Genomic DNA, 26,226 nt, shown 5'->3' on the forward strand with positions numbered 1-26,226 from the left:
AATTTGAAATCTGTATTCCTGAATGTTGAAATTGCACTCAAGTGCTCATTTGCACAATAGTGACCAACTGTACAGAACATTATTTTCCAAGACTGAAACTTATAAAAAATCTGCTGTGTAGCACAATGGGGCAGCATCGTTTGAACTGGCTTTCACTCAAGTGCATGGAAAATGACATCCTGAAGACCATTTACTTCAAGCTAATAATAAAGCAATTCTCTGAAAAGAAATGTTGCAAATGCAAGTTATAAGTAGTAGTTCGTAGTGCAGATATTTCATACTGTGGTATATAATCTGTGTAGCTTACTGAGTATTATTGTGTTTGTCAATCCTTGTGTATTGTTCAAATGTTTATCATGTTGATTAATTGCTGCTCTTCAGCATGTTTTTAATGTTTTAACACCAGTTTTGTTGAAGTGCCAATAAAATAAATATGTTTAATATTATCAACCATTCACTTTTTATTCCTGCGAGTGGTTGTTGTAGGGGGCCATAGCTCGCTGGTTTGCCCAGGGGCCCATAATGTTGTTAAGACGGCCCTGCAGCTAAAGGCATTATTTAGCTACCTATCTCAGTTGTAAATAAAATTGCATTTCAAGTTACTAAATTTTATTTAAAACTAAGCCCATTTCAAATACATAAATACACAGATCAAAATTTTAAAAAGAAATATATTCTTTGTGATCATGATTAAAATTAGGATATCATTAAATGCTCAAACAGATAAGAGGATTATCAGGTGAATATATGAAATGAATGAAGTGAGAACCATATCCACCATCACCACAATCCTCTACAAATCATGCTCCTAAATGCTAGGAAATGTATCTTAAATGGTCTGTCCACAGATCAAGTTAGTAACACAGTACTTTTAAACAGCTTTTAATCAATGTTCAGTATGCTTTAAAAATTAGCAACATTTAATAGTGCCATGTACACATTTGGGGGAGGGGGCCAAATATTTTTTATTTTTCAAATAATATTGATTAGAAAGAAACGGGTTAAAAGAAGAACCAAGAGAGTGGACGATTAACTGTAGGTCAAACAAGATATTGTATATTAAAGCATTGACCAAACAATCTTTTATTTTGGTTGCCAATTTGAAGAATGAATAATTGAAATATAAATTAATAAAATCATTAGCATAAAAACATTGTTTCAGGGATGTCACTATATATCTGCTGTGAGCATCAATTGAATTGCTCAAGGAAACTAGAGCCAACATGGGTCATAAAATACTGTCCTAATTCTCAAAAAATTAAAATTTAAAGAAAAGACATTGAAAAAGTAATGTAATCTCATTTACCAGTTTTGTGGGGTGGCGTGAAAAATGCCATCGACAGAATGGAAGCAAGAGGTTTAGTAAAGGCTTTAAGCAAACACTACTCTACTGAAGACTAAAAGCCAAATAACAATGGAATAGTGAAGCAGCTTAGCACCAGCCATAAAGTAATGACTAATGAATGATATGATAGCAAAATACGCATATGCAAATAATAATGAAGAATGAGAATGTCAATGAGAGCAGATAAACAATAATGTTTTAACAGGGATAATTATAACTTTAAGGATTTGCAACATTTGCAATATCACAGCAACTTTGATTTAACAAATTTAAGATCATAAACGAGCACAACTAATTAATAATTTTCATGGAAATGATAAGTATGAAATAAGAAGTTAGCCTTTCTTAAGATTGGGAAACATATTGAGAAAGAAGTGTAGACACTTGATTAAGCTTTTGCAAGGTAATACTTGCCGGGTCTTCATCAATGAATGTGTCATGAGTAGGAGCCTCTATGCCTGGTGCTTCTTTAGCAATGGTTTTCATCTGAAATTAAAGGCAAAATAAAATTTACAAAATACTGTAACTGAAATGAATCATCTACTTCATTACTTCCTGCGAGTGGTTGTTGTAGGGGGCCATAGCTCGCTGGTTTGCCCAGGGGCCCATAATGTTGTTAAGACGGCCCTGCAGCTAAAGGCATTATTTAGCTACCTAAATAATGCCACTCCTCCTCCTTTTTTAAGGGGGAGGAGTGGCAGGAGGGTATGGAAGGCACTTGCCCATAAAAGGTAGGAAACCACTATTTGGGGGGGAAAAAAAAAAAACAGCGTTGAATGTAATGAAACGCCATTTTCTGGGTGAGCCCCGGAGGCTCCCTGGAGCTTATCGGGTTAACACTTTCGCCCGGGCATGACGCAGCATTGCGTCATCCACTTTAAATAATCGCCAAAAATCAGGTTTTTATCCGATTTTTTGGGGACTGGTTTTAAAATGTGCGCCGATGTCTTCCCATTTTCTTTGTTGAGCCTCGTGGCCCTCAGGTGGCTTGGCACATGCCGTGGGCCCATTGTTTTCGCTCCACTGTTGTGACCAATGTCGCCTCCCCTCGCATCTCAAACGTGTGAACATTTCGGCTATTTTCCGTGGCTATATTTCTTACTGCGGCTTTAGAAACTATCTACCCTTACTCCACGATGGATAGTGATCATGAACAAGGCCCTTCCAGGAAGAAAATTGCGAAAGAAAGACTTGAAAAGGGAGGGAATTGGGAGTGTAGCTGGAAGGCATCTGAGCGCTCACTCCCGGCTAACGCGTGGCCCGTCTTCAACTCGTTGGCAGTTGGAGCGTGACCAGGTTTTATATTTTATATGCTAATGTTCCTCTAGAGAATTCTATTGCGAACCCATTGAGACCAAAAAGAAAGACCTAGGACAAAAATTGAGGTGACCAGAGTGAAAATAGTGAAAACATTTTATCGCGTTTGCACGCTCCTGGGTAACTCGTTCGTACTTTCTCTGTTTGCTGCGGGTAATTAGCCGGGCTTTTGGAGTTTATATGCATTTAGTGCTGTAGAGAATTCTATTGCGAACACAATGATACCAAATTTAATCTCGTAGGACGAGAATTAAGGTGACAAAGTTGAAGAGAATATACACTTTTCAGAATTTACGCGCGTTCCCGTGACACCCTGGGTCCCATATCGCACTATTGAGGGGTGGCGTGCGGGGTGAGCGAAAGTGTTAATGTATGTTATATTAGACCGGGGCATTAGCCAAGGAGTTCAGACCTACCAGGGACCAGCGCCAGAACCTGGCTGCTTCAGAGAGGTTTCAGGGAGCAATGGCCCTGAAAAACCCCCTTGTGATTGGGGTTTTCCTTATCTGCCATCGACCGGGGTTAGGCACCTAGAAAGGTAGGCATAACAAAAACCCCACATGGTAAAAATCTAAAAAAACAAACAAACAGAGAGGTAGAAACTCCATACAATCCCAAGGAAACAAGAAAACAAGCAAACATCACACTTTACTGCCGTGCCAATCGTCCGCGCAGCCCTCCCCGCCCCGAGAGGGAGAGGGGGGGGGGGAGCCCCGGACCTACCGTGCCAGCTGCCTAGCATCAGTTCTAAAGCTAAGCTTCAACCAACGCAAAAAAAAAACGCCGACTGGTGGGAGGGAGGGTTGCCAGAGAGCCTCCGGGGCTCACCCAGAAAATGGGGTTTCATTACATTCAACGCTGGTTTTCTGTGGGGAGCCCCTACAGCTCCCTGAAGCTTTATACCCAAAGAGAAGGAAATGAAAGGTCTGACCCGGGAGGCAGCCGCCATAAACTCAGCAACGCATAGCCGAGACAACAGGCTGCAACCTGCGACCCAAGGCAACAAGAACGCACAGGAGCAGACGTGCATAAAGAATGGGCGGCCAAGAACCTGTGCGACCCTCAAATCCCTGTGCCCGAAATGAGCCCTAGACTTCACAAACACAGCAGCAAAAGCTGCAAACATCCGAACAGCACGGGCACAAGGACAGACCACAGGCTGGAAGACTTAAAAACTCTGCAGACGACCTGAGAGACCCAAGCCCTGAAACAGGGAACGAGGGGAACCAGATCAACCCAAAGCGCAATCCCCAGACACGGTACGCAGGTAACGGCAAAAAAGCACAACTTGACAACACAGGATGCACCCCCGGCCGAACCAATCAAGCATCAATAACCCAAGAACCCCTCCGGAAAGCAGCCATCTCGAACGTCGCCAGAAGGACGGAGAAAGGCTGCAAACGTACAAACCTACCACTAGTACCAAAGAGCAGAAATCTGAACCGAAGGGGCTACCACAAACTGGGGAGAAGATAAGAAGGCACCCTGATCAAGGACCAGGATGGCTCAGGCAACGCATAAGCAGGCCGGAGGTAAAACAAAAAACACAAGAAAGCATACGAAACGGGGCAGATGTGATGTCCACCCCGAACGCAAGCCGGAGCGGCTCCGCCAGCGCCACACAAAATGAGGCGACAGTAAGAAACATCAATTAACTGTAGTCCTGAAAACCCAAGAAAGGACAAGAGAACCCGTTTCGAAAGAGAAGACAACCTACGAAGAGCAAGAATAGAGTGCATAGAAACACCAGGAACGTCATACTGTCGCCAAGACGAAGCTCGCAGGTGGGACACCGTCAACAAAGCCACCTGATCACCACAAAGATGGTGATACCCGTGTCAATATACCAGACGCGTAGAGCCGAGGAGAAGGCCGAACCAGTCACGTACAGGACTGGTCCGACCTGCCGAAAGAGGCGGAGCCGCGGGAAAATGCCCCGGGTTCGGACACCTATCAAGCAGTGTCTGAAAATAAAGCTGGGCCAGCCACCAAGGGACCATAAGGACTACTCTCGTGGGAATGGGCTCCAACCGAGCCAGAACCCGAAGCAACAGCTGGACCAGAAGAGGAACAGGTACCCCCACCTCGACCAGTCCTGCCGAAAAGCATCCACCATGAATGCCTCGCAGGTGGGAAAGGGCGCCACATAAAATGGGCAACGCCTAGACCACGCCGACTCGAAGACGTCCACGGCCAGGAGTCCATACGTCCGACAGAGCCAACAAAACGAGTCGGCGATGACTGGCCAATCCGCGAAGAGAAGAATGAACCGGGACAGCTGTCCGCCAGAACGTAGGACACACCCTGGACATGAACCTCATGGTTAGCCAAACCCCTTTGGTTCTGGCAAGAACCGCCAGAGAACAGTCCGAACAGAGATGAATGGTAGAGCACCGAGTGACCCAAACCCTCCGAAGCGCAAACCAGACAGCCACGAACTCTTGAACCGTGCTGTGAGCCCGACGGACGGACAGACTCCACCAACCTCGGCCGACCTGGTGAGCACTGGTCACAAAGCCCCAGCCGAGAGATGACCCGTCCGTGAACATGTCGAGCGAAGGCTCGGGGAGGTGCCAAGGCACGGAACCCCGAAAACCCCAAAGAGGAAGCTGGTGACAGCACAAACACAAGATCCTCGGAGGAACGAACCCAACGAATGCAAGAGGCGGAAGGGAAGTCTCCGAAGGAACCAAACAGACGCCAAAGCCAAACCCGACTCAGTGGGCAGACCAGCACGTCGAAGTTCAGACTCCCACACAACTGCTCAAGCAACCGCTGAGCAACCCGGGACCCCCTCATGTACAGCCGAAGGCGGGACCACAGACGCAGTAACACTTCTGGAGGGAAAGACAATGAGTGGCCCAATAGCCCTAAACAAGGCCCAAGTCCGAACCCCGGGACGGAAACAGATGGAATGGCCTCCAGATCACCAGGAAACCAAACCCGACGATCTGGAAAGAACCACACCCCTGGCGAGCAGACAAGCGGACTGACTGGGAGCCCACACCAGCCAGTCATCGAGGTAGGCCAGACACCGAATCTCAGACTCAGACAGGGCACTAAGATCTGGTAAAGATGCAAAAAAAAAATATACCAAGTGCCCATTACAAAATAGGGAAGGCAACAAAAGCAGCAAGCCTGAAGCCCTACCACCAACTGTGCCAGTCCCAGAAAACTGGAGAGGAATGTGCCAAGCAGTGACATGGAGATCCAGGGCCACCATCCAGGCACCCGGCCCCAACAAAAGCCGGACAGGAGACTGTATTCCGAAAAACTCGTATACAGGGACACTCGTATTTCGAGGTACCACTGTATATATAAAGAAAAAGGAGCTTAGCAAAATTAGTAAAGAAGGCTGCAGGACCACAAGGCTCTAAGAGGGCATGAAATGCCATCCAATTAAGCGTCACACCCCAGCAGCCACCCACAAAGCCCCCTCATGTCAACATCTGGCTAGACGGTGAGGGTGTATACTCATTCAAGTTTGACAGCTTTAATGCAAATATCAGGAAGAAAGTGCTAACAAAATTATTCTGCCAAGAGTCCAGTGCTTGCTTTCAAGGTGACAGGTGCATGGAACTCTTACTGCATAGGTCTGTGCTGGGAAATAGGTAGGGGAAGGTAGGGGAAGGTGGGGGGAGCTTGTTTAACTTGTCATATCATAACCCTCTGTGTACAGGTTTTGGCTTCCCCATTGCAGTCTATCATCAACTCTAGGGTTCACATACCCTTATTATGAACATATTCTGTATTATACACTATTCTACGTTCATTGTTGTGTGACTTTCATTCCCTGTCTTAACCACTGCACCTCACAACACGCCTTGAGGCTCCCAATGGGTGGTGCGCAATGTGCCTTGAGGCTCTCGTAAATATAGCGTAGCATTCAAAACTCCTGCAGCTACACAAGGTTCACATCAGCTTTCTCTCATAAACAGATGCCATTTTAAAAAAATCGTGGGCAACATTCCCGAGTGTGAGAGGCTTAGTTCTGAGTGAGCAACTTAAGGCTGGTACATGCAGCATGAACTAACAGCACTACTGCTCAGCTTGTGACCACAGCATCACCTAAAAATGTCAAAATATGTAACTGGTATTATTTAACCATGATAGTATTACAGAAGAGCCTGAGTGTGATAATGACTGTACAATGTTTAGATATCAGTGAATCAATGCTGCTCAAGATGTTCACAGCAATAGCAACAGCAGACATTATTTCGTCCATCTAAGAATCTTCAAATGACTTCTCATGTTCATTTACAAAATAAACTTGCTGAAACTTATTCATTTACAGGATTTAGTGACCAGGATTCTGATAATAGCAGGATTGTGGTGAGAATTAGAGATGTGCGTAGTATTATGGGAGGAGTAATCATGGTGAGGAAGGAGGGAGGAAGGTAGCGTCATCTTCCAGCGGCGACTGCTGGATGCTGTGCGCTTCTCATGCAGTGTTTGGTTGCAATTATGTTGTTTGGACACCATACCAGCTTACTTGTACAGTTTTGGTGAATAAAACATGTAGATACTTATAAATAACATGTGTATATAGTGTAATAAATCCACAAACAGTATTCTGGAAGGATCAATGTTGGCGAGGAAGGTGTTGAAGGAGTGAGAGAGGGCTGGCTGGGTGTGGCAGCCCACACCAACCCTTTTTTGGGTTCACCATGCCAACTTAGTGGTTTGTTATGGTGAACACATATGTAGATAGGTATATACAATGTTTATATATAGTGTAATAACAGCAAAAAATTGTTTGATTGATCGTAGAATATACTGTATACATGTGTCTCGTATATTAGTCCCATTATTTTGAGAATATAGATGTTCCACACATTGAACTAAATAAATTCCACAAATTACACACTTTTGAATAATATTACAGCAAAAAAAAAAAAAAAAAAAAAAAAAAAAAAGACAGAAGAAACAAATGTAAAACATCAAAATAATTGTGAAACATTATATTCGCGACACTTGTCTCCCTGCGGGGTGGCGGGGCCGAGTGACTTTCAGCACTCCTTCGCTCAGTGCCCATAATTTGCTCAACTTCCCAGCTCCACCATGGTTCAAGTATGTCATACAATATTTTTGTTTAGTTTCCTTCAATCAGGGAGTGCATTTTAACAACAGAGGAGAAATTAATTTTTTTAGAAAGTATTGATTTTTGGCACACCATGGGGGTGTCATATTTTAATGCAGAGCAGTGCAGTGGTTAAGTTAAGTATGGCTCACCATGTAACTACTGGCACGAGTGGTTATGGGTCACATCACCCACGCTTCGAGAGGAGAGGGGGGGGGGGGATGTGAGATGACGTCTAGGGTGGTGTACCACCAGACAGCAATTGATATTGGATGCTCATCTGGTGAAGGTTGAAATTCCACTGGTCTTAAGAAAATGCCCGGGCAGTTCGGCAAGATTTGTGGGTGTGGTAATATAATTTCCTTTTATTGCTTTATTGTTGTGTACAAGTCTGAGTCACTGAGTTATAATTTGTTTATCTGTGTTTTTGTGTCATTATTATCTTGTGTGTGCAAGTCAGATGTATTGTAGGTGATAGGTTTTATGTTTTATTAAAGTGATGTTTGTTTTTTATTTTGGATTTTTAAGTTTGATCCTGTTTACTCAGAAGCACATAAGACTTAAATGTGGCTTTGTTTTAATGTTGTGTTTAGCAGTCGATCAGCTGGGTAACCGCAGTTCCTTAATTAACGCTGCAAACTACATCAAGCTATTAATGAATGAAATACAAGTACTGTAATTACCATTTTGCATTTTTGAAAAATTCTTTCCATCTCTATATTTGCTTGTGCTTCTCCGCCATCTTCATCTGTATAATCACTGGCCTGGATAATTTCTGAAGCCATAAAGATTTTCTTAGAATATGATGGATGAATGGACTCTTGTGGAACTTCTTGATGGCTTATACTCCCATGTCTTGTTCTTGCCCCACCATATGTAGTTGCTCCTCTTGATTTACCATTTCCAGCAATTTTACCAGTATAATTATCTTTTAAACTGGACTTGCTTTGAAGATCTGGAAGTGACCTGTACTCCCTATCTGAATTATTAATGTGAAGATTTCCATTACAATGATCTGATTCAAGGTACCCAGCCATATTTTCACTTCTTGAATTCCAAAGCTTGCCTTTACTAACAATGTCGGCATTCAAGTTACCAGGGAGAGTACATAAAGATCCTCCATGCAAGGGTCTGACTGTCTGCCTGCCTTCCTGAAACATACTGGCATCAGAGTCACTGGAGGATGAGTTTCCAAGGCCAAGATGAGGAACACCACTGGCACTCTTGCCACTGTAAAGAAAAATAAATTATTAAAAATAAGGATCTGATTAAATACAAAAAGCTTATTTCTGAACAGAACACAGTTTCTCCCAATTGCAAGATCCCTCTGGGTCCAGAGTACAAGATCATGAACTGTCAAGGCAGATCAATATACTTCATATTTACTGCAAGGAACCTTTTAAATGTTCCTGCAATCATGGTGGTGCAGAAAAAATATAAAATTCACCCTACAATGATCTTCAAAAGGCTAATTTACAAAACTCAGCTCTTCCAAACACACCATTTCATCGCAAGTGACTGCCAAGGTGTGTACATTAACCACTGGTTGGCCAGCCAGGCCACACGAATTGACCTCCACAACTTTGTATCACCAAAACTACAACAGGTTTTCTTAACCCAAGCCATCCCACATACTTCCTGAAGTGATCTGCTCAGTGTCATTAACTGAAGAACCTTATTTTGGACTATGCCACTTAGTTGCTCTCTAAGGTAAGGACAAAAGGTGAAATATCCCTGAAAATAAAGTCATTGAATAGGTTCCCCTGCATTGCAGATGGTTCCCTGCAAGTTCCCTCTGCAGCTTACATCAGGTTTCCCCGATGGAAGCTGCAGAGGCATCCACAGTCACAGATCCTCTGGAGATACGCGTACCAAAACCTCCCACTAAATTTAATTCACAGTGGTTCCCAAACTTTACCATCATTAACCGTTTACATATAGCATCCCTATTAATGACCCTCTACACTTGGTAGAGGGCCATGCCTCCCACATATTGTAAAATAATATAGGCCCCCCCTTATGGCCCCCAGTTTGGGAACCAGTGGGCTAAAAGATGCCATGGGTAATACGAGGAGCCCAAATCCAGTGCCAGTGACAGCCCACATAGGGAAACTTTGGTAGGTAATGTCCCATACAGATACTGTATACTGATGGAGAGTTTAAATCAGATCCGGATAACTTTCTACCGATGTGTCCATATCTGGACTGAAATCTGGACAACCAGAGATTCTTCTGAATACATCAAGCATCAGGCCGCACCATATTAGTCCCGTACGACTGTGGCTCGAGGCGCGTGGTATAGGTGTTGGGGTGGCTGGTTTGAGAGTAGGGGGAGTCAGGAGAGAGGGGAGAGTTGGGAGGGACTACCTGTGGGGATAAGGAGCATGTGGAGGGGCCTATAATAACCAATAATTACTTTAGAACAATTCATCACAGTAAAAACTAAAGAAATATTATCTAATACAGTATATAACAAATACAAGTTTCTTAAAAACAATTTGCACAGGCTGAAGACTAGTTTGATTCTACAGTACTGGAATTTTTTCCGCCTGGTGGCCTATGTAACGTGCTTGCCTGTCCCAAGTGGACCCGTCTAGGCCTGGTCAAGCAAAACAGTTCATGTGCTCCCGACCCCTCTCGTTATACCACAGTCCCACGCCATTACTGAAATATTTTCTTACGTAACTTTTTTGTTTTCATACTACTTTGATCATTTTTTGCCAAGACTGTGTCTGGAAGCAGCAGCAATCGTTCTGGAGGTGTTAAGAGGAAGAAAAGTTGTGCTAACAATTAAGGACAAATTATGTGTTACAGAAGTCTGTGAAAGTGGCCGGTTGGCTGTAAATGTTGCCAAGGACTCTGGTATAGGCACTAGTACTGTTTCTGACGTAAGGAAACAAAAAGCTGAATACATGAAATACATTTCAACAAGGGAGAGTGAAGGTGAAAGCACTAGCAGAGGGTGCAGTAGAAGAACTTTGAAGCCTTCAAGGCATGCACAGTTGGATGAGGTTGTGTAGAAGTGGTTTGCTCAGCACTGCACAGCTGGCTTGACAATTCGCAGTCAAGAAATAAGAGATGCTGCAAGCAGCTTTGCAAGCAGCCTTGGAATACAGGATTTCCAAGCAAGTGAAGGGTGGATTGCAATATTCAAAGGGAGGCACAATATTGTGAAGAGGAAAATTGTCAGTGAAAAATTGAGTGCAGATACAAGCAGTTTAGAACCATTATTATTATATAAACCACAAATTAAGAACATACACTTTGTCTAATAATTTATATTCTTATCAAATCTATAACATTGATGAAACCGAGCTGTATTGGAGGAGTTTACCCGAAAAAACTCTAGCTATGAGGGGTGAGGGTTGTGTGCCAGGCCGTAAGGTTAACAAGGACAGGCTGTCGGCCATGATGTGTGCCAATGCCGACAGCACAGACAAAATCATGTGTGCAATTGTTGGCAAATCAAAGAAACCAAGAGCCTTGCAACACTGCTTGGACAGACTGCCTGTGAAATATTGTAACTCAAAGAATGCATGGTTTACACAGATGATCTTTCTTTCTTTGTTTCATGATGTGTTCTGCAAGGAAGTTCGCGATCATCAAGAAACTAAAATTAAGGCCAAACAAAGTTCGGGCTTTGCTGTTGCTTGATAATGCGTCAGCCCGCCCCAGAATTTACACGTTAATCTCACATGATGGCCCTTCCTCCTAATACAACCTCTCTCATCCAGCCTATGGATCAGAGAGTTAACGTTGACGCCCCACCACAAAACCAAGCCAGACCCTGAACCCCAGATAAATCGGGATGTGCCAATATGCATCCTTGAGGTCCAGGGACACCATCCAAGCACCCCAGCTCCAACAAAAGACAGACCTAGGACAGAGTAGTCATCCGAAAGGAGGGGCAAAAAACCCAGGGGTTCAGACAGTACAAGTCCAGAATGAACCTGAGGGCCGCGCAGTCCTGTTTCGGAACTGGAAACAGGGGTGAGACCCACCTGAGTGACGAGGTCGTTTCGACCATGCCCATGCGAACCCACTCCGAGATGACCTGACAAAGCGCAGGAGAAGAGGCTTGTCCCGCCAACCCCGAACCTCCAGGAGGAGGAAGGGCCACCCAACACCACAGCAGGCCGCTCGAAACGACCTGAAAGGCCCACAAATTGTGGGATCAGGCATGAGCAAACAGTGCGAACCTCCCCCCATCACTCTGTCAATGGGACGAACCATGAAAGAGCGGATGCCCCTTACGGGAACCCAACCTCTGCACAGAGCAAACACCGTGCCAACCAAACAAAGATGGTCCCGAAGGCTGCACCGGCTTTGAAACTGGCACCACTGGCCTACCACAATGGGAGAAACCCCAAAGCCTGACACAACCCTTCCGGGAAGACCCCTCATGGTCCCCTCCCCGGAGAACCAACAAATCCGACATGGGACGGCAACTAGAAGAAGCTGCCTGCAGACTCTGCAAACAGCAATGGGCAAAAAAAGGCAAAAAATCTTAAGAGTCAGGACCCAAGCAGATTCAAAAGAGGAAGCAAGCACCGCCTGCCAACACAAGAAACAGGAAGCAAACAATAGCGACACTGCATCCCGCAGGATCGGCGCAAACAGAGCAGCCGATACATGCACTGCCGGGGCCAACGCACCAGACCCAGGAGCAGCCCCAAGTGCCTCCACGTCGTCCTCAAGCCAGTCCGAGGACAGTTCGAGAAGGGAAAAGAATCGCAGGACCAAAGCTAACAGGCCACGGACACGCAAGTCCTCGGCAACCAATGCAGCCAAAAGGGAAGGAACCTGCATGTGAAGGTGCACCACATCAACATCCAGAGGAAGGGCAGGGGCGAACAAACACGCATAGAGGCGCTCAAAGTCGCCCCCCCCCCCCCCCAGGAAAACCTGGACCACTGCATAAGCCTCGTGCCACTCAAGTGCACATGACGGACAGAATGAATGCCATGTCTCCGACAAGAAAAAGGGGCAGTGGGCAAGCCAGGATGACTCCGGAATGCATGTAACGAACCCAGTAGGGACAGGAAGATCCATACACGAAAAAAGAGGAATCCATTATGACAGCGTAATCCAGGTCTCACAGGGGTAAGCCGCAATGGCCTCCTGCACAACATGAGGCGGGATGCAGGAGGCCGAAAACCTCTGGAAAGATGGGACTGAAGAACCCATGGGATCATGGAACCAAACCCGGGGAGGGGTAGATGCCAAATATAACTCATACGAGGACAGGGAAAACTCACTCCCTATTACACCAAGCCCCCTTAGGTGCAAAAACCCAAATGGAGTCCTACGGAGCCCAAGGCCCCCTCTAAGTCAACCCCCCCTCCGCTCCGGGAACCTCACCACGAGGACCCAGGGTTGAGCCGTCCTCCAAACCTCCCCCCTCGAAAGAAAAAGCAAGAGCAGCCGAAAAAGCAGCAACAAAGGGGGCCCACTGGTCAGACCCAGAAGATCTAGCTGGTGGACAAAGCTTGAATGCCTCTGTCGCCATACCGGAATGGGCACCCCCCCCCCACCCCTTGAGTCTCAACGCTAACTAAAACCTGCCCAGACTCTGAAACCCTCAGACACTTCGGAGCCGAAAGCAAGGGGTAAGAACCAGGATGAACAACAGAAAGGGAAGGACAAGGGGGTGCAGACGGAAGCAAAGTCGAGGCGACTAACACTCCCCCCCCCAAAGTCCAGGTCCTTATAACCAAAACGAGATACATGCCTGGATGCCCCAGTCTTGGGGCATCCGGGTTAGCAATCTACCTAGTGCACTGCAACAACTGAAATCGAGCATGCAACGCCGAAGCTGCCTGCACCCGCATATCATGATCAGTGAACTGGGTGAATTGGAGTACAAACAAGGAACAAAACTCGCAAGACTCTGGGTCAAAAGTGTCACCAACCCAACAGGCAGCATGACGGAGGCACAGCTGGTGAGTGTCACCCCGAGACATGAGGACAGAGCAACCTTCAAACTCGCACGAAGGGAGAGGGGACCCAGGGGTCACGTCCATTGGACCAAAGAGCCCCTGCAGGGTTTCCCAGGGCCCTTAGTCACATTATCTTGCTTAGGGAAGCCCAGGCAGGGTACTGTTAGTCGGCACCCAAAAACTTCCAAGCAAACTGCTAAAGATGAACCCTCGTGATGTGTACACTCGTGTGAGCCTAGTGGAGGACCGCCAAAATACAAAGGGTATGACCAAACCAAGGTGTAGACCCCCCCACCAGGCAGGAAAACAAAAATAAAAAGAAAAAACCCAGCAAGAGGACAAAGTGCCCAGGCAGAACAGAGCTGACCGCTATGAGAGCTTATAACTAGATGCACAGTACTCTGCTCCCCAATTATTGATGAAAACTACCCCCTACCCAGAGGCAAACGGGAGCAAGAAACACCCCTGCCGACCCCAAGGACGGTCAATTACCGATCAGCAAATGACACAGCGGAGGCACTGTAGATCCCAAGGTGACTTGTGAAAGGTAACCCAAAGCCCCCAAAGGCAGTACTTACAGGGCACCTAGGGAAGGGAACCCTAGGTGCATGCAGCCTGAATACTGAAGAAATTACTCCTGGCTACCACACCACCAAAGAGACAGCACCACACCACAAGGCACAGATCTGGAAAATTCTGGAGCCAGAGGCACACAACCTTGCCAGTTCCACATCAGCCACAGAAATGCAGGGTGGATAGCCGGCACTAAGGTCTGGGGTTCTCCCTTCCCCCTCCTGGGGAGGAGGAGGGGGGTTGCGCAGACAGCGGCGCGGTGACGTGGTGATATCATGCTCATTTGCTCGTTTTCAGTTGGGAGAGTTCTGTCCATCAGTTCGGCTTTCAGTGGTAATATTTTAACCAGAATAGGGGTTTGTTTTGGGGTGCTTAACTTTCTGGGTGCCTGACCCGGTCGATGGCAGACAGAATGCTTCCAACCACATGGGGGTTTCTATAGGCCATTGCTCCTCGTGCCTCTCTGAGGGGGCCAGATTCTGCCTGGAGGTCCCTGGTAGGCCACAATGCCACAAGTTCTAAGCCTAGAACTTCATGCACATTGACTGATGCCAGGGTCTAATACATTCGTATCAGCCCGGATAGCTCCGGGGAGCCGAAGGGGCTCACCCCAGAAAAAAATAAAAATTTGTATGAAATAATATGCAAATGAAAGGCATCTATATATTGAAGTAAAAGGAATACTAAAATATACACAGTGAAGCTCTAATGTTGGTCAGATAAGTGCATTCATATGTTGATAAGGGACGCCAGGAGTTGAAGTACCTCCGAATCAATTATTTTGTGGACTCTCATGACTGCTGGGAAACTCTATTGAGCAACTGGAACTGTATGGGCATCATAAGAACTCATATGCTCATGCACAATAGACATTTACTTCATGACGACCACATTCCCCTAAGCGATTAGTCCAATGAAGATAAAAACACTTTTGAGGGTTAATTAAACTTCTACAATTGAAACTAATTTTTGTTTTCTATATTACTCCTGATCTTTAATCATGTTCAAAATTAACACAAATAACACATACCTTGCAGGACGACTACCTCCTTGAGAGAACATCTTTCCTCGTGAACCTGCTCCTGACGCTGGTCTGTTTAACAGTTTACATCTTAAGTTGTTACTTGCCTCTTCATGATGTTTACCTTGTATTTTGCTTGAGAGGACATGTGTATTGTGGGTATCCTAGAAGGAAAAAAATATAAATAAACAATTTAGCAGTCTGCTTGCAACTAATTGGGGCCAAAGTTGAGTCCCAGGCTGGGAGAAACATTTGGGCAAGTTTCTTTATACCCCAATGCTTCTCTTCATTTAACAGTAAATAAGTACCTGAGAGTTATTCAACTGTAATGGGATCCATCCTGGGAAATAGGCGGTCATTGACCTAAATAAGTAACAGCTTCCTGGTCCCAACACTGGAAACATACTGTTATGTCAACAGAACAGAATCCTTATTTATATGTTGTCTAGATATGCAGAAACATATATAGTATATATATATATATTTTTTTTTTTTTCTACAAAAAACTGAGATATTGAGAGATAAATTGCCAAAAAAAGAACAAATATTCTGAAATCTAGATTGATGAACATCCAAACCGAGTTTCATTCATCATCCGGACCACGTTCCAATCATCATCCTCCAGATGTGGAGATGCTACTGTATTTGTAGTTAGTACATGCAGTATTTATTACTTAAAATAAAAATGAAAGGATTACTGAATTGTGTACAGCAACAACAGTATGGTTTTCGTGTTGTCAGGGACTAAGCCCATTAGACTTGTTGAGTCCATCCTAGCCAGTGACTGGCTAGTTGTTAGCTACTGGGAGAAGGGTTGACAACACATGATATGGTAAAAGATAATGATGGGAAGAAGCAGTTTACAAGAGGGAAATGAGTGTATTTCTAAATAATGTATATGATAATTCACAAACAACAAACAATTGCTGTACACACCTTCTCATGAAGCAGTTGGGAGGGTGTGTGCTACTGTCAGTGACTGCTCGAGTATAATAATGCTTGTTTACAATGATATAACCAACCAACAACTGATACTTTTTAATGTTTTATTATTTACAGTAATACCTGCAACTTCACATAAATAACGTAACATTTTATTCCAGGCTGATGCTGACCCATTCCATGACTGACCATTTCCAGCACTTCAACACTCACATTGATTTCACACAATTTTCCTCTCCCTCCTATACACAACAATAACTTTACAGTAACTTTGTTCACCTTAAGTTCTCTCTACACCTCAATATAATTTGAAAAGTCTGCACAGTATTTTTCACTCCGATAAAAGAACCATCTTCACACATCAAGCACTTAAGCAAACTTCAAGCAACACGTAAAAGATTTGGGAATTATGATGTCTGACGACCTGACATTTAGTAAACATAACCAAGCAAATTATGGCCAGGAAAATGATAGGATAGATTATGAGAACATTCATATCATGAGATCCCACAGCAATGCTAACACTTTTTAAATCACTGGTGCTGTCCCGTCTTGAGTATTGCTCGGTACTCACTTCACCTTTCAGAGCAGCAGATTTCTGAAATAAGAGGGAATACAGAGAACATATACGGCATGCATAGAAACAATAAAACATCAAAATTATTGGGACCATCTCAAAGCTCTCAAAATGTACTCTCTGGAAAGGAAACAAGGAAGGTATCAAATAACATATATGTGGAAGATACTGGAGGGCCAGGTCCCAAATTTGCACAGTAGAATAACAACATACTGGAGCAAAAGATACGGAAGAATATGCAGAATAGAACCAGTGAGGAGTGGAGGTGCCATCTTATCTTGAGGTTATCTAGAGATAATTTCGGGGCTTAGCGTCCCGGTCCTCGACCCTGAGCCCTGGACCAGGTCTCCTTTTTGTTACACATCCCCAGGAAGCTGCCTGTAGCACCTGTCCAGCTCCCAGGTACCTATTTACAGCAAGGTAACAGGGGCATCAGGGTGAAAGAAACTGACAATTTGTCTCCACCTCCACCAGGGATCAAACCCGGAACCTCAGGACTATGAATCTGAAGCACTGTCCACTCAGCTGTCAGGCGCCCCTAAGCACTAAGATGTGCCATAGGCATAATCAGAGAACACCGTCTGAACATTAGAGGTCCACAGCTGTCCAACACCCTACCAGCAAGCATTAAAAATACAGTGAAACCCCGGGTTACGAGTGTCCCTGTTTATGAGTTTTTCGGGTTACTAGCCCGATTTGGTTGGAAAATTTGCATCAGGATACAAACATTACATCGGGTAACGAGTTTGTCAATACGTGTACGGGCCGACCTAGCGTGTGGTGGCACAGCAATCGCGCCTCAGTTTACGAATGCCTCGCGCCCAGTTACTATCCCGCCTGAATTCTTCACAAGGATTTACACTTTTTTGTCAGATATTTGGCCATTTGAGCATAAAAGTTGTTTTAATATATCTCGCAATGGGTCCCAAGAAAGCCAGTGGCAAGGTTCAAACCAAAAAATCGCACGTGAGGATGACAATAGAGGAAAAACAAAAGATCATTTGGAAGCATGAAAATAGCACACGTGTTGTTGAACTTTGAAGGCAGTACAACAAAGCCACGTCAATGATATGCACTATACTTGCCAAGAAAAAGGACATTATGAGTTCTAAAGTGGCAATAGGCGTATCAACAATCACGAAACAAACCACAAATACTCGAGGATGTGGAAAAGTTGTTATTAATGTGGATACACAACAAGGAGTTAGTGGGTGATAGTGTTTCAGAGGCCATCATTTGTGAGAAAGCCAGGGTACTGCACGAAGACCTTGTAAAGAAAACCACTGGAATGAGTGCAGATACAATAGACTTTAAGGCAAGCGGGGGATGGTTTGACAAATTTAAAAAAAGGAGTGGTATTCGTAGTGTTGTGAAGAATGGGGAGGCTGCCAGATCAGACAAACCAGCGACTGAAAGATTTATTGAAGAATTTAAAATTTGTAGAGGCTGAGGGATACCTACCGCAACAAGTATGTAATTGTAATGAGACAGGACTGTTCTGGAAAAGATTGCCTAAGAGGACATACCCAAGAGGAGAAGTCATTGCCTGGACACAAGCCTATGAAAGATAGGTTTACGCTTGTGCTGTGTGGAAATGCAAGTGGCGATTTGAAAATTAAACCCTTGCTAGTGTATCATTCTGAAAATCCAAGGGTTTTTAAAAAGTATGGTGTGCAGAAAAAACAAATGTGTGTGATGTGGAGGGCTAATAAGGCATGGGTGACTAGGCTATTTTTTACAGAGTGGGTGAATGATGTGGTGTGCACTGCCATACAAAAATATCTGCAGGAGAAAAATTTGCCACTCAAGGCCCTGCTTCTCCTCGACAATGCTCCTGCTCATCCTCCAGGATTGGAAGATGCATTGTTGAACAGATACAGTAATTTTCTCACAGTAAAGTTCCTTCCTCCTAACACCACTACTCTAATTCAGTCTATGACCCAGAAAATCATAGCGAATTTTAAGAAACTTTATGAAAGGGCACTTTCCGGAAATGTTTTGAAGTGACTGAAGCCACAAACCTCACCCTTAAAGAGTTCTGTAAACACCATTTTAACATTTGTAGTGCTTTAAAACTCGTTGACAAAGCCTGGCAAGAAGTGACTCAAAGAACCCTGATCTCTGGCTGGAGAAAATTGTAGCCTGAATGTGTGACAGAACTAGACTTTGAGGGGTTTGAGCCTGTAAATGAAGTGCCTATTGTTGAGGAAATTGTTACTCTGGGCCAGAAAATGGGCTTGGAATTGGATGGTGCTGAGGTGGAGGAGTTGGTGGACAACACAACGAAGAACTCCAAGCCATTCAAAAGGAGCAGCAAGAAGAGTCAGCTGAGGATATTTCTCCAGCGGAGGAGGATGAGGCAGACGAGAATGTCCCTTCCGCAACCATTAGGAAGTGTTGTCAGATGTGGGAAGAAATGCAAACTTTTATTGAAACGACTCGCCCAGAGGAAGCTGTAGTAGACCATTGCATTAATCTTTTCAATGACAATGTGATGCCTCACTACTGTTCAGACAAATATTGCGAAGAAGGAAAAAACAATCTTCAATGGATCGTTTCATTGTGAGAAAATCAAGCAGTGAGCCACAACCAGGACCTAGTGGTATGCAGGCAAAACGTGCCAAAGAATGCACTCCAGAAAAATCCTCACTGCCTGATGTTATAATGGAAGGGAACTCCCCTTCCAAACAGTAACACCTCTCCTCCTCCCCCACCCCCTTCCTCACCATCTTCCATACACCAACAGCAGTCATCAGCAAGAGTAAGTAATAAGTTGAACATACTTTTGTAGTGTAGATTTTGATGAATTAGGTATAAAATTTAGTTTGAAGTGAGGTTTTTGGGTAGTCAGGAAAGGATTAATTCATTTCCCATTATTTCTTATGGGGAAATTTGCTTCGGTTTATGAGCCGTCTCCAGGAATGGATTACACTCTTAAAATGAGGTACCCCTGTACTGCAATGCCTGAAAGAAGGTGGATTTATTAAAGAGGCACTTGGACAGGTTCTTGCTAGAAATGCCAGACCAAACATGCTGTCGTGACTATGTGGGCCTGCGGGCCACTCCAAGCAACAGCCTGTTAGACCAAGTTACAACAAGTCGAGCCTGGCCTCAGGCCGGGCTCAGGGAGTAGAGCTCCCGAAATTCTCTTCAGATATCCAGGTATACATTAAATTTTCCAATACTTCATTTACTCATATTAGGCTTATACACAATGTCTACACCCTCATCACAAAACCCTTACATAAACCTACATTAATATTAAACCAGCAACACACTACACAACTCTTTATACATATACCTATATAGAAACTTTAGAGCATTTAACAGTACTTGTGGTGACTCCATACATGCTCAATCTCTAAAGTCCTGCACTTTAACTTTCATATAATATTTTCCAAATTAAAAAATGCCATGAATAAATTAGTAAATACATTAAGGTAATAACAAAACATTAGTGACAACCCTTTATTTAAAAGCCAAAGATCATCCAGAGCAAAATTTAATCTACAAGATAGGCTTATCTATAGACGTTTTCTTCACAGTAATCAATAACATCGTCAAACGTCTGCATTTCACACAACATGTACAATATGGCAAACATACCTCAGGTTGCAGGCCCAGGATGGAGGACACAGCAGTGACGATGCCCTGCCGCTGATCCTTAAGTTTCACATTTTCTTCCTCCAACATCTTTAACCGCTGCTGGAGCTCTAACAATTGTGTTGCATTAGATGATTTAATCTCCTTAATTTGTTTTTCATGCCTGTAACACAAGATGTATTTCCTATGAACATACTCTTACAACATGCCACTTCAGTATTGTGCGATTATACAACAGCAAACACTCCATCCACCTTTATAGCACAAGCCTCACTACCTTCCATACCATCCATAATCTTCCTCTTTCAGTCTTACTTTTCACACAAGTGACAAACAATTGCTTCACTATTAATGATGTTCATGCTAAAACAAAGATTCTCTTGGGAAAAAAATATAGAATGAAAAGGTAATCATTTAATTATTATTTAAATAAGCTGGCATATTAAAACAAAAAATACCAAAATGCCCCAAGACCAAAGATTGAAGTATTTCTCACTCTTTCTGGAGGTTTAGGCAGGCATGATAGTGGCTCTTTCGCTGAGCATCTAGCTGTTCTTCAAGATTCCTCTTCATGTTTATCTCCAACTTATTCAGCTGTTCCTGTAATGCACAACAATTATATCAATATAAAATTTCATTACACTATCAAAGTTTGCTCTTTATAAACTTACATTTTAATGAAATTGTATTACTGCACTTTTTAACCACTGCACTGTGCAGAGCACCTTAAGACTTTTGCACACATTTGCCGCTTGAGAGTGGCATACATTTTTCTCTTCAATCCGCATAAGTGCCACTCTCAAGCGACCAGAGAAAAAATATTTCTATAAAATCCATTTTTTATCTGATCGACTTGGGAATAGTTTCAAAGTGTGCACCATGAAATTTCCGTTCTCCCAAATAGGCGATGATATGGCATGGCCCATTCTCTTTCAAGGTATACTATTTCCAAAAAATCGCTGTGTGGAGCTCACGCTAGTGATCTATCTTGAGGTTATCTTGAGATGATTTCGGGGCTTTAGTGTCCCCGCGGCCCGGTCCTCGACCAGGCCTCCACCCCCAGGAAGCAGCCCGTGACAGCTGACTTACACTTAGGTACCTATTTTACTGCTAGGTAACAGGGGCATAGGGTGAAAGAAACTCTGCCCATTGTTTCTCGCCGGCGCCTGGGATCGAACCCAGGACCACAGGATCACAAGTCCAGTGTGCTGTCCGCTCGGCCGACTGGCTCCCATTATTGAATATTATTGAATAAAATTACTGCAAAATACTAGATATAAAACCATTCACAGACACTGAAATAATTGTATAAAAATGTATTTGGGGCAGCCCCTGCCACACTCGGCTGTCGATGGCTAGGCTGACCTTTGATTCTTTTTTTGTGTATATAATCTCTCAACACACAATCTTTGTGGTTCATTATGATGCACAAAAATGTAGATACTGTAGTTATATAGTGTGTGTATATCGTGTAATAACAGCAAAAACACCATTTGATTAATCTTAGAATATAATACACGTCACATATAAGAGCCCCATAATTTTGAGCATAGCGATGTTCCACATATTGACCTATATAAATTCCACAAATTACACACTCTTGAATAATATTACAGCAAAAAACTAGAGAAGAAACGAATAAGAGACATTGATATAATTGTGAAAAATTATATTTGTGGCAATTGTCGCCCCACGGGGTGGTGGGGTTGAGGGTCCCCAAGCAACTAATCACTCGGAGCCCATAATTTGCGCAATTTCTCAGATATTGGTGTACAGATATTGTATGATGGCCATCATACCATATCAGGTTATGCTACAGAGTAATGAAAACCTTATTGAGTTAGTACAAAGTTCATGAGTGGAAATGCCATCCTGGATGGAGAAGTGCACAGTGAAAAGGATCAGAACCTGATCTTAGTAACACTATGTGAACTCTGGGAAGGAACCAATCAGGGAATAGGCCAATGAAGATGCTACTCTCTGAATGGTGTACTCTGTAGAGGTTCATTGAAGTTGGCAAGGCAGACAGCTCGAGTCATCGTGACAAGCATCATTTTGAGGTCAGCCACAATAGACAAACATGTTTCTATCCCAGCCAAGTAAGAGCAATGTGGCCTTAGAGTAACAGACTGTATCAAGTAACACCGCCTGAATTATCACTACTGTTATCACCATGATCCCAGAACCACTCTTGGGTAAACAATAATACAAGTTATGGAGAACAATTGTGTGAGCAGCCGTTGTCATATCGGACACATTATCCCAATATGTGCAGAGAACGAGGATATGGGTCAATGGTAGCAATTGTTAGGGTAGCTGTAATTATTCATTAACATGTGACCCCCCAATTCTGCTCACTATCACCTACAACCATTCAATTAGCTCACCATTAATTTCCTCCTGCCAATGGTATGAGAACACCAGCAATTGAAATGCTAATTACCACCATGGTCCAACCCATCCTAACAGAGCATCACTTTTTGACAGACACTCTACCCAAGGTAAAAAATCATCGTGCTAGAAAATGGCAGCAGCTCGAGAAATTGACATATTATTCTGTTTTCTGTTTGGATCCTCTGGAAAGTTAGGAGAGGACACTTTAGTAAGACAGTTTCTTGACATTGGGAAACCTTAGGAGGACATGCAACATAGTCAGCTATCTGTTATTGTGTGAGGACTGAGGAATTATGTGCTGGGAGTAAAAGTACATGCCATTGATTTTGTACACTGTCTCGCATCTGCGGCTGTCCATGAGGCTAGCCAAGGTTGATTAACCTGCAAGCAACTGGACATGTGGGTGGTGGTGGAATCCGAGAGACTGGAGATATTTCAAACACAAATCTGATGTATGATTGCACTGAGTGAAGATGCACCACGTGAAGATCCTCACAAGCGCCACCAATATAGTAGTCTTTTTCATCATAATTATACCACATCAACATAGGTGAGTAAAGGAGAAGAGGACCGACTCCTCTTACCAGTCGATCTTTAGCCTTATCATACTGGTTTCCTTAGAACACAATACAAAAACCTGTTTACAATCAAGTTCCCAATTACTGCTGGGTGAACAGGAAAAGTTAAGAATTGGTACCCAATCATCCTTGTCTATCCAGGGCTCAAACCAGTCTTTGCAAATACTTCTCACTTCTCAAAATGTTCCTTTTACAATGATTACAAATCCAAGTACAATCAATTATACCTATTCATAAAACTAATTACCTACACAAAGGGGCCTCGTAGCCTGGTGGATAGCGCGCAGGACTCGTAATTCTGTGGCGCGGGTTCGATTCCCGCACGAGGCAGAAACAAATGGGCAAAGTTTCTTTCACCCTGAATGCCCCTGTTACCTAGCAGTAAATAGGCACCTGGGAGTTAGTCAGCTGTCACAGGCTGCTTCCTGGGGGTGGAGGCCTGGTCGAGGACCGGGCCGCGGGGACACTAAAGTCCCGAAATCATCTCAAGATAACCACAGAAAATATTTGTAAAACTACCTGGAGAGTGCGAGACTTCTTCCCCATCATCTCCTCTAACTGGGCCTGGTAGTGATGATGAAGCTCATTTCGTGTGGCTGCCACTTGAGATGAGAGATCCTTCATTTGCTCTTCTAAAGATGCCTGAAAATTTGAAATAAATCAAACCCTTTTCAAAAAGTAAATTACAAAAATTGTCATTTGAATTAGATTCTGAACAAAAGTCTTCATACAGTACAATCTTAATAAGCCAGTAACCAGTAACTAATAAACTGAGCCACATAATTAATCATGCTACACACTTGTTTTAAAGCATGTAGCATGAAGATATTTATCCAAAGAACAAGCAAAGAGCTGGTGCAGTGCTTACAATATAGTGAATCAATATTAGGAAAAGTTAAGGAGTGTTGAAGAATGTAACTCGTGACTATGAAAAGCCTACAATGATGGGCAGCTTATCTTTAACAAAAGAACGATGACAGCAGTGATCATCACTGAATGAAGGTGAAAATGTACCAATTGTGGCAGTTCTGTACAAAAAGTCAAATTGTTTGACAATTTATGTGGATCACCTCAGTTTAAACCAAGAAAATAGGAACATGCAAAACACCATGCACATCCTAACTCCTAATTGGTTCTCTCTCCCCGCACTAAAGGTTATAAGAACCTGTTAATGAAATCTTGAAACAAAATTTTATACTGTCTACTTTATGGCATCCTTTTCCGTAAACATTTATTGGCTCATACATTTTAAAGATTGACTGGCTATCCAAAGTCCAGAGCATTTTTCATACATACAGATCATGTTACCTTTAGTAACTTTCTCTCCCAACCCTACAAATGAGTTTCCATTCCGTTATCTGCTAATCTATATAAATAAAAATGGAAATGTTCGTTTGTTCAAAATCGCTAATCTCCGAAAGTTCTCCACCAATTGCTTTGAAATTTTCACACAACGTTCCAATCGCATCCAAGTGGGTTTTTATATACATACTATATAGATGTCACGCCTGTGACGAGAAAAGCCATGCTTTTTTTAAAAACTGTGTTTTTCCATGTGAGGGGAAATCATCAAAACCTCTTTACCGATTGCACTGAAATTTTGACAATGTTGCATTCAAAAAGACACGTGTTTTTATATACCTATTATATACATGTCTCACCTGTGACAGGAAAAACCAGCATTGAATGTAATGAAACACCATTTTCTGGGCGAGCCCCGGAGGCTCCCTGGAGCTTACCGGGCTACTGTATGTTATATTAGACCGGGACATTAGCTAAGGAGTTCAAACCTACCAGGGACCAGGGACCAGCGCCAGAACCTGGCCCCTTCAGAGAGGTTTCAGGGAGCAATGGCCCTGGAAAACCCCCTTGTGGTAGGGGTTTTCCTTATCTGCCATCGACCGGGGTTAGGCACCCAGAAAGGTAGGCATAACAAAACAAACCCCACATGGTAAAAAACTAAAACAAAAAACTGAACAGACAGGTAGAAACTCCCTACAATCCCAAGGAAACAAGCAAACATCACACTTTACTGCCGCGCCGATCGTCTGCGCAGTCCTCCCTGCCCTGAGAGGTGGAGGGGAAGCCCCGGACCTACCGCGCCGGCTGCCTAGCTTCAGTTCGGAAGCTAAGCTTCAACCAACGCGAAAAAACCGCCAACCAGTGGGAGGGAGGGTTCCCAAGGAGCCTCCGGGGCTCACCCAGAAAATGGTGTTTCATTACATTCAACGCTGGTTTTCTGTGGGGAGCCCCTACGGCTCCCTGGAGCTTCATACCCAAAGAGAAGGAAAAGAAAGGGCTGACCCGGGAGGCGGCCACCACAAACTCTGCAACGTGAAGCCGAGACAAAAAGGCTGCAACCTGCGACCCAAAGCAACAAGAACGCACAGGAGCAGACGCACATAAAGAACGGGCAGCCAAGAACCTGTGCGACCCTCAAATCCTGCGCCCCGAAATGAGCCCTAGACGTCACCAACACAGCAGCATAAGCTGCAAATGTCCGAACAGCACAGGCGCAAGGACAGACCGCAGTCTGGAAGACTGAAAAACTCTGCGGACGACCTGGGAGACCCAAGCCCTGAAACAGGGAATGAGGGGAACCGGATCAACCCAAAGCTCATCCCCAGACACACAGGTACACAGGTACGCAGGAAACGGCAAAAAACGCAACCGGACAACACAGGACGCACCGCTTAGGTGGCAGGCCGTGCAACACCTTGACGCCCTAACCAGCACAATACCAGTCCCTACCCAGGGCCAAACAAAGGCCCCAAGCCCCAGCTGGCCCCAAGGGTGAGGTAAATGCCGAGCAGCAAGAACCTCTACGGGAATGGTTCCTGAACGCCCCAGGGAAGAT

At 44.0% G+C, this 26,226-nt stretch overlaps 1 protein-coding gene across 4 annotated transcripts in view; it reads right to left on the reverse strand.

Moving 5' to 3' along the window:
• Positions 1-592: 592 nt before the first annotated feature.
• Positions 593-26,226, reverse strand: part of LOC123753955 (uncharacterized) — a 59,947-nt gene continuing 34,313 nt past the window's right edge. For 3 of the 4 annotated variants that reach the window (XM_069308029.1, XM_069308018.1, XM_069308012.1), the window contains 7 exons: positions 23,889-24,011; positions 20,894-20,997; positions 20,401-20,560; positions 16,792-16,815; positions 15,285-15,439; positions 8,426-8,972; positions 1,543-1,831 (listed from right to left, as the gene is read on the reverse strand). In XM_069308029.1, coding sequence (XP_069164130.1) covers positions 1,691-1,831; positions 8,426-8,972; positions 15,285-15,439; positions 16,792-16,815; positions 20,401-20,560; positions 20,894-20,997; positions 23,889-24,011 — 1,254 coding nt within the window. In that variant the 3' untranslated portion in view covers positions 1,543-1,690. Of the gene's footprint in view, positions 1,832-8,425; positions 8,973-15,284; positions 15,440-16,791; positions 16,816-20,400; positions 20,561-20,893; positions 20,998-23,888; positions 24,012-26,226 lie in introns of all 4 variants that reach the window. The other variant, XM_045735972.2, reaches the window with a different exon arrangement.

The sequence above is a fragment of the Procambarus clarkii genome, chromosome 6 (assembly GCF_040958095.1).
Source record: "Procambarus clarkii isolate CNS0578487 chromosome 6, FALCON_Pclarkii_2.0, whole genome shotgun sequence".
NCBI lineage: Eukaryota > Metazoa > Arthropoda > Malacostraca > Decapoda > Cambaridae > Procambarus > Procambarus clarkii.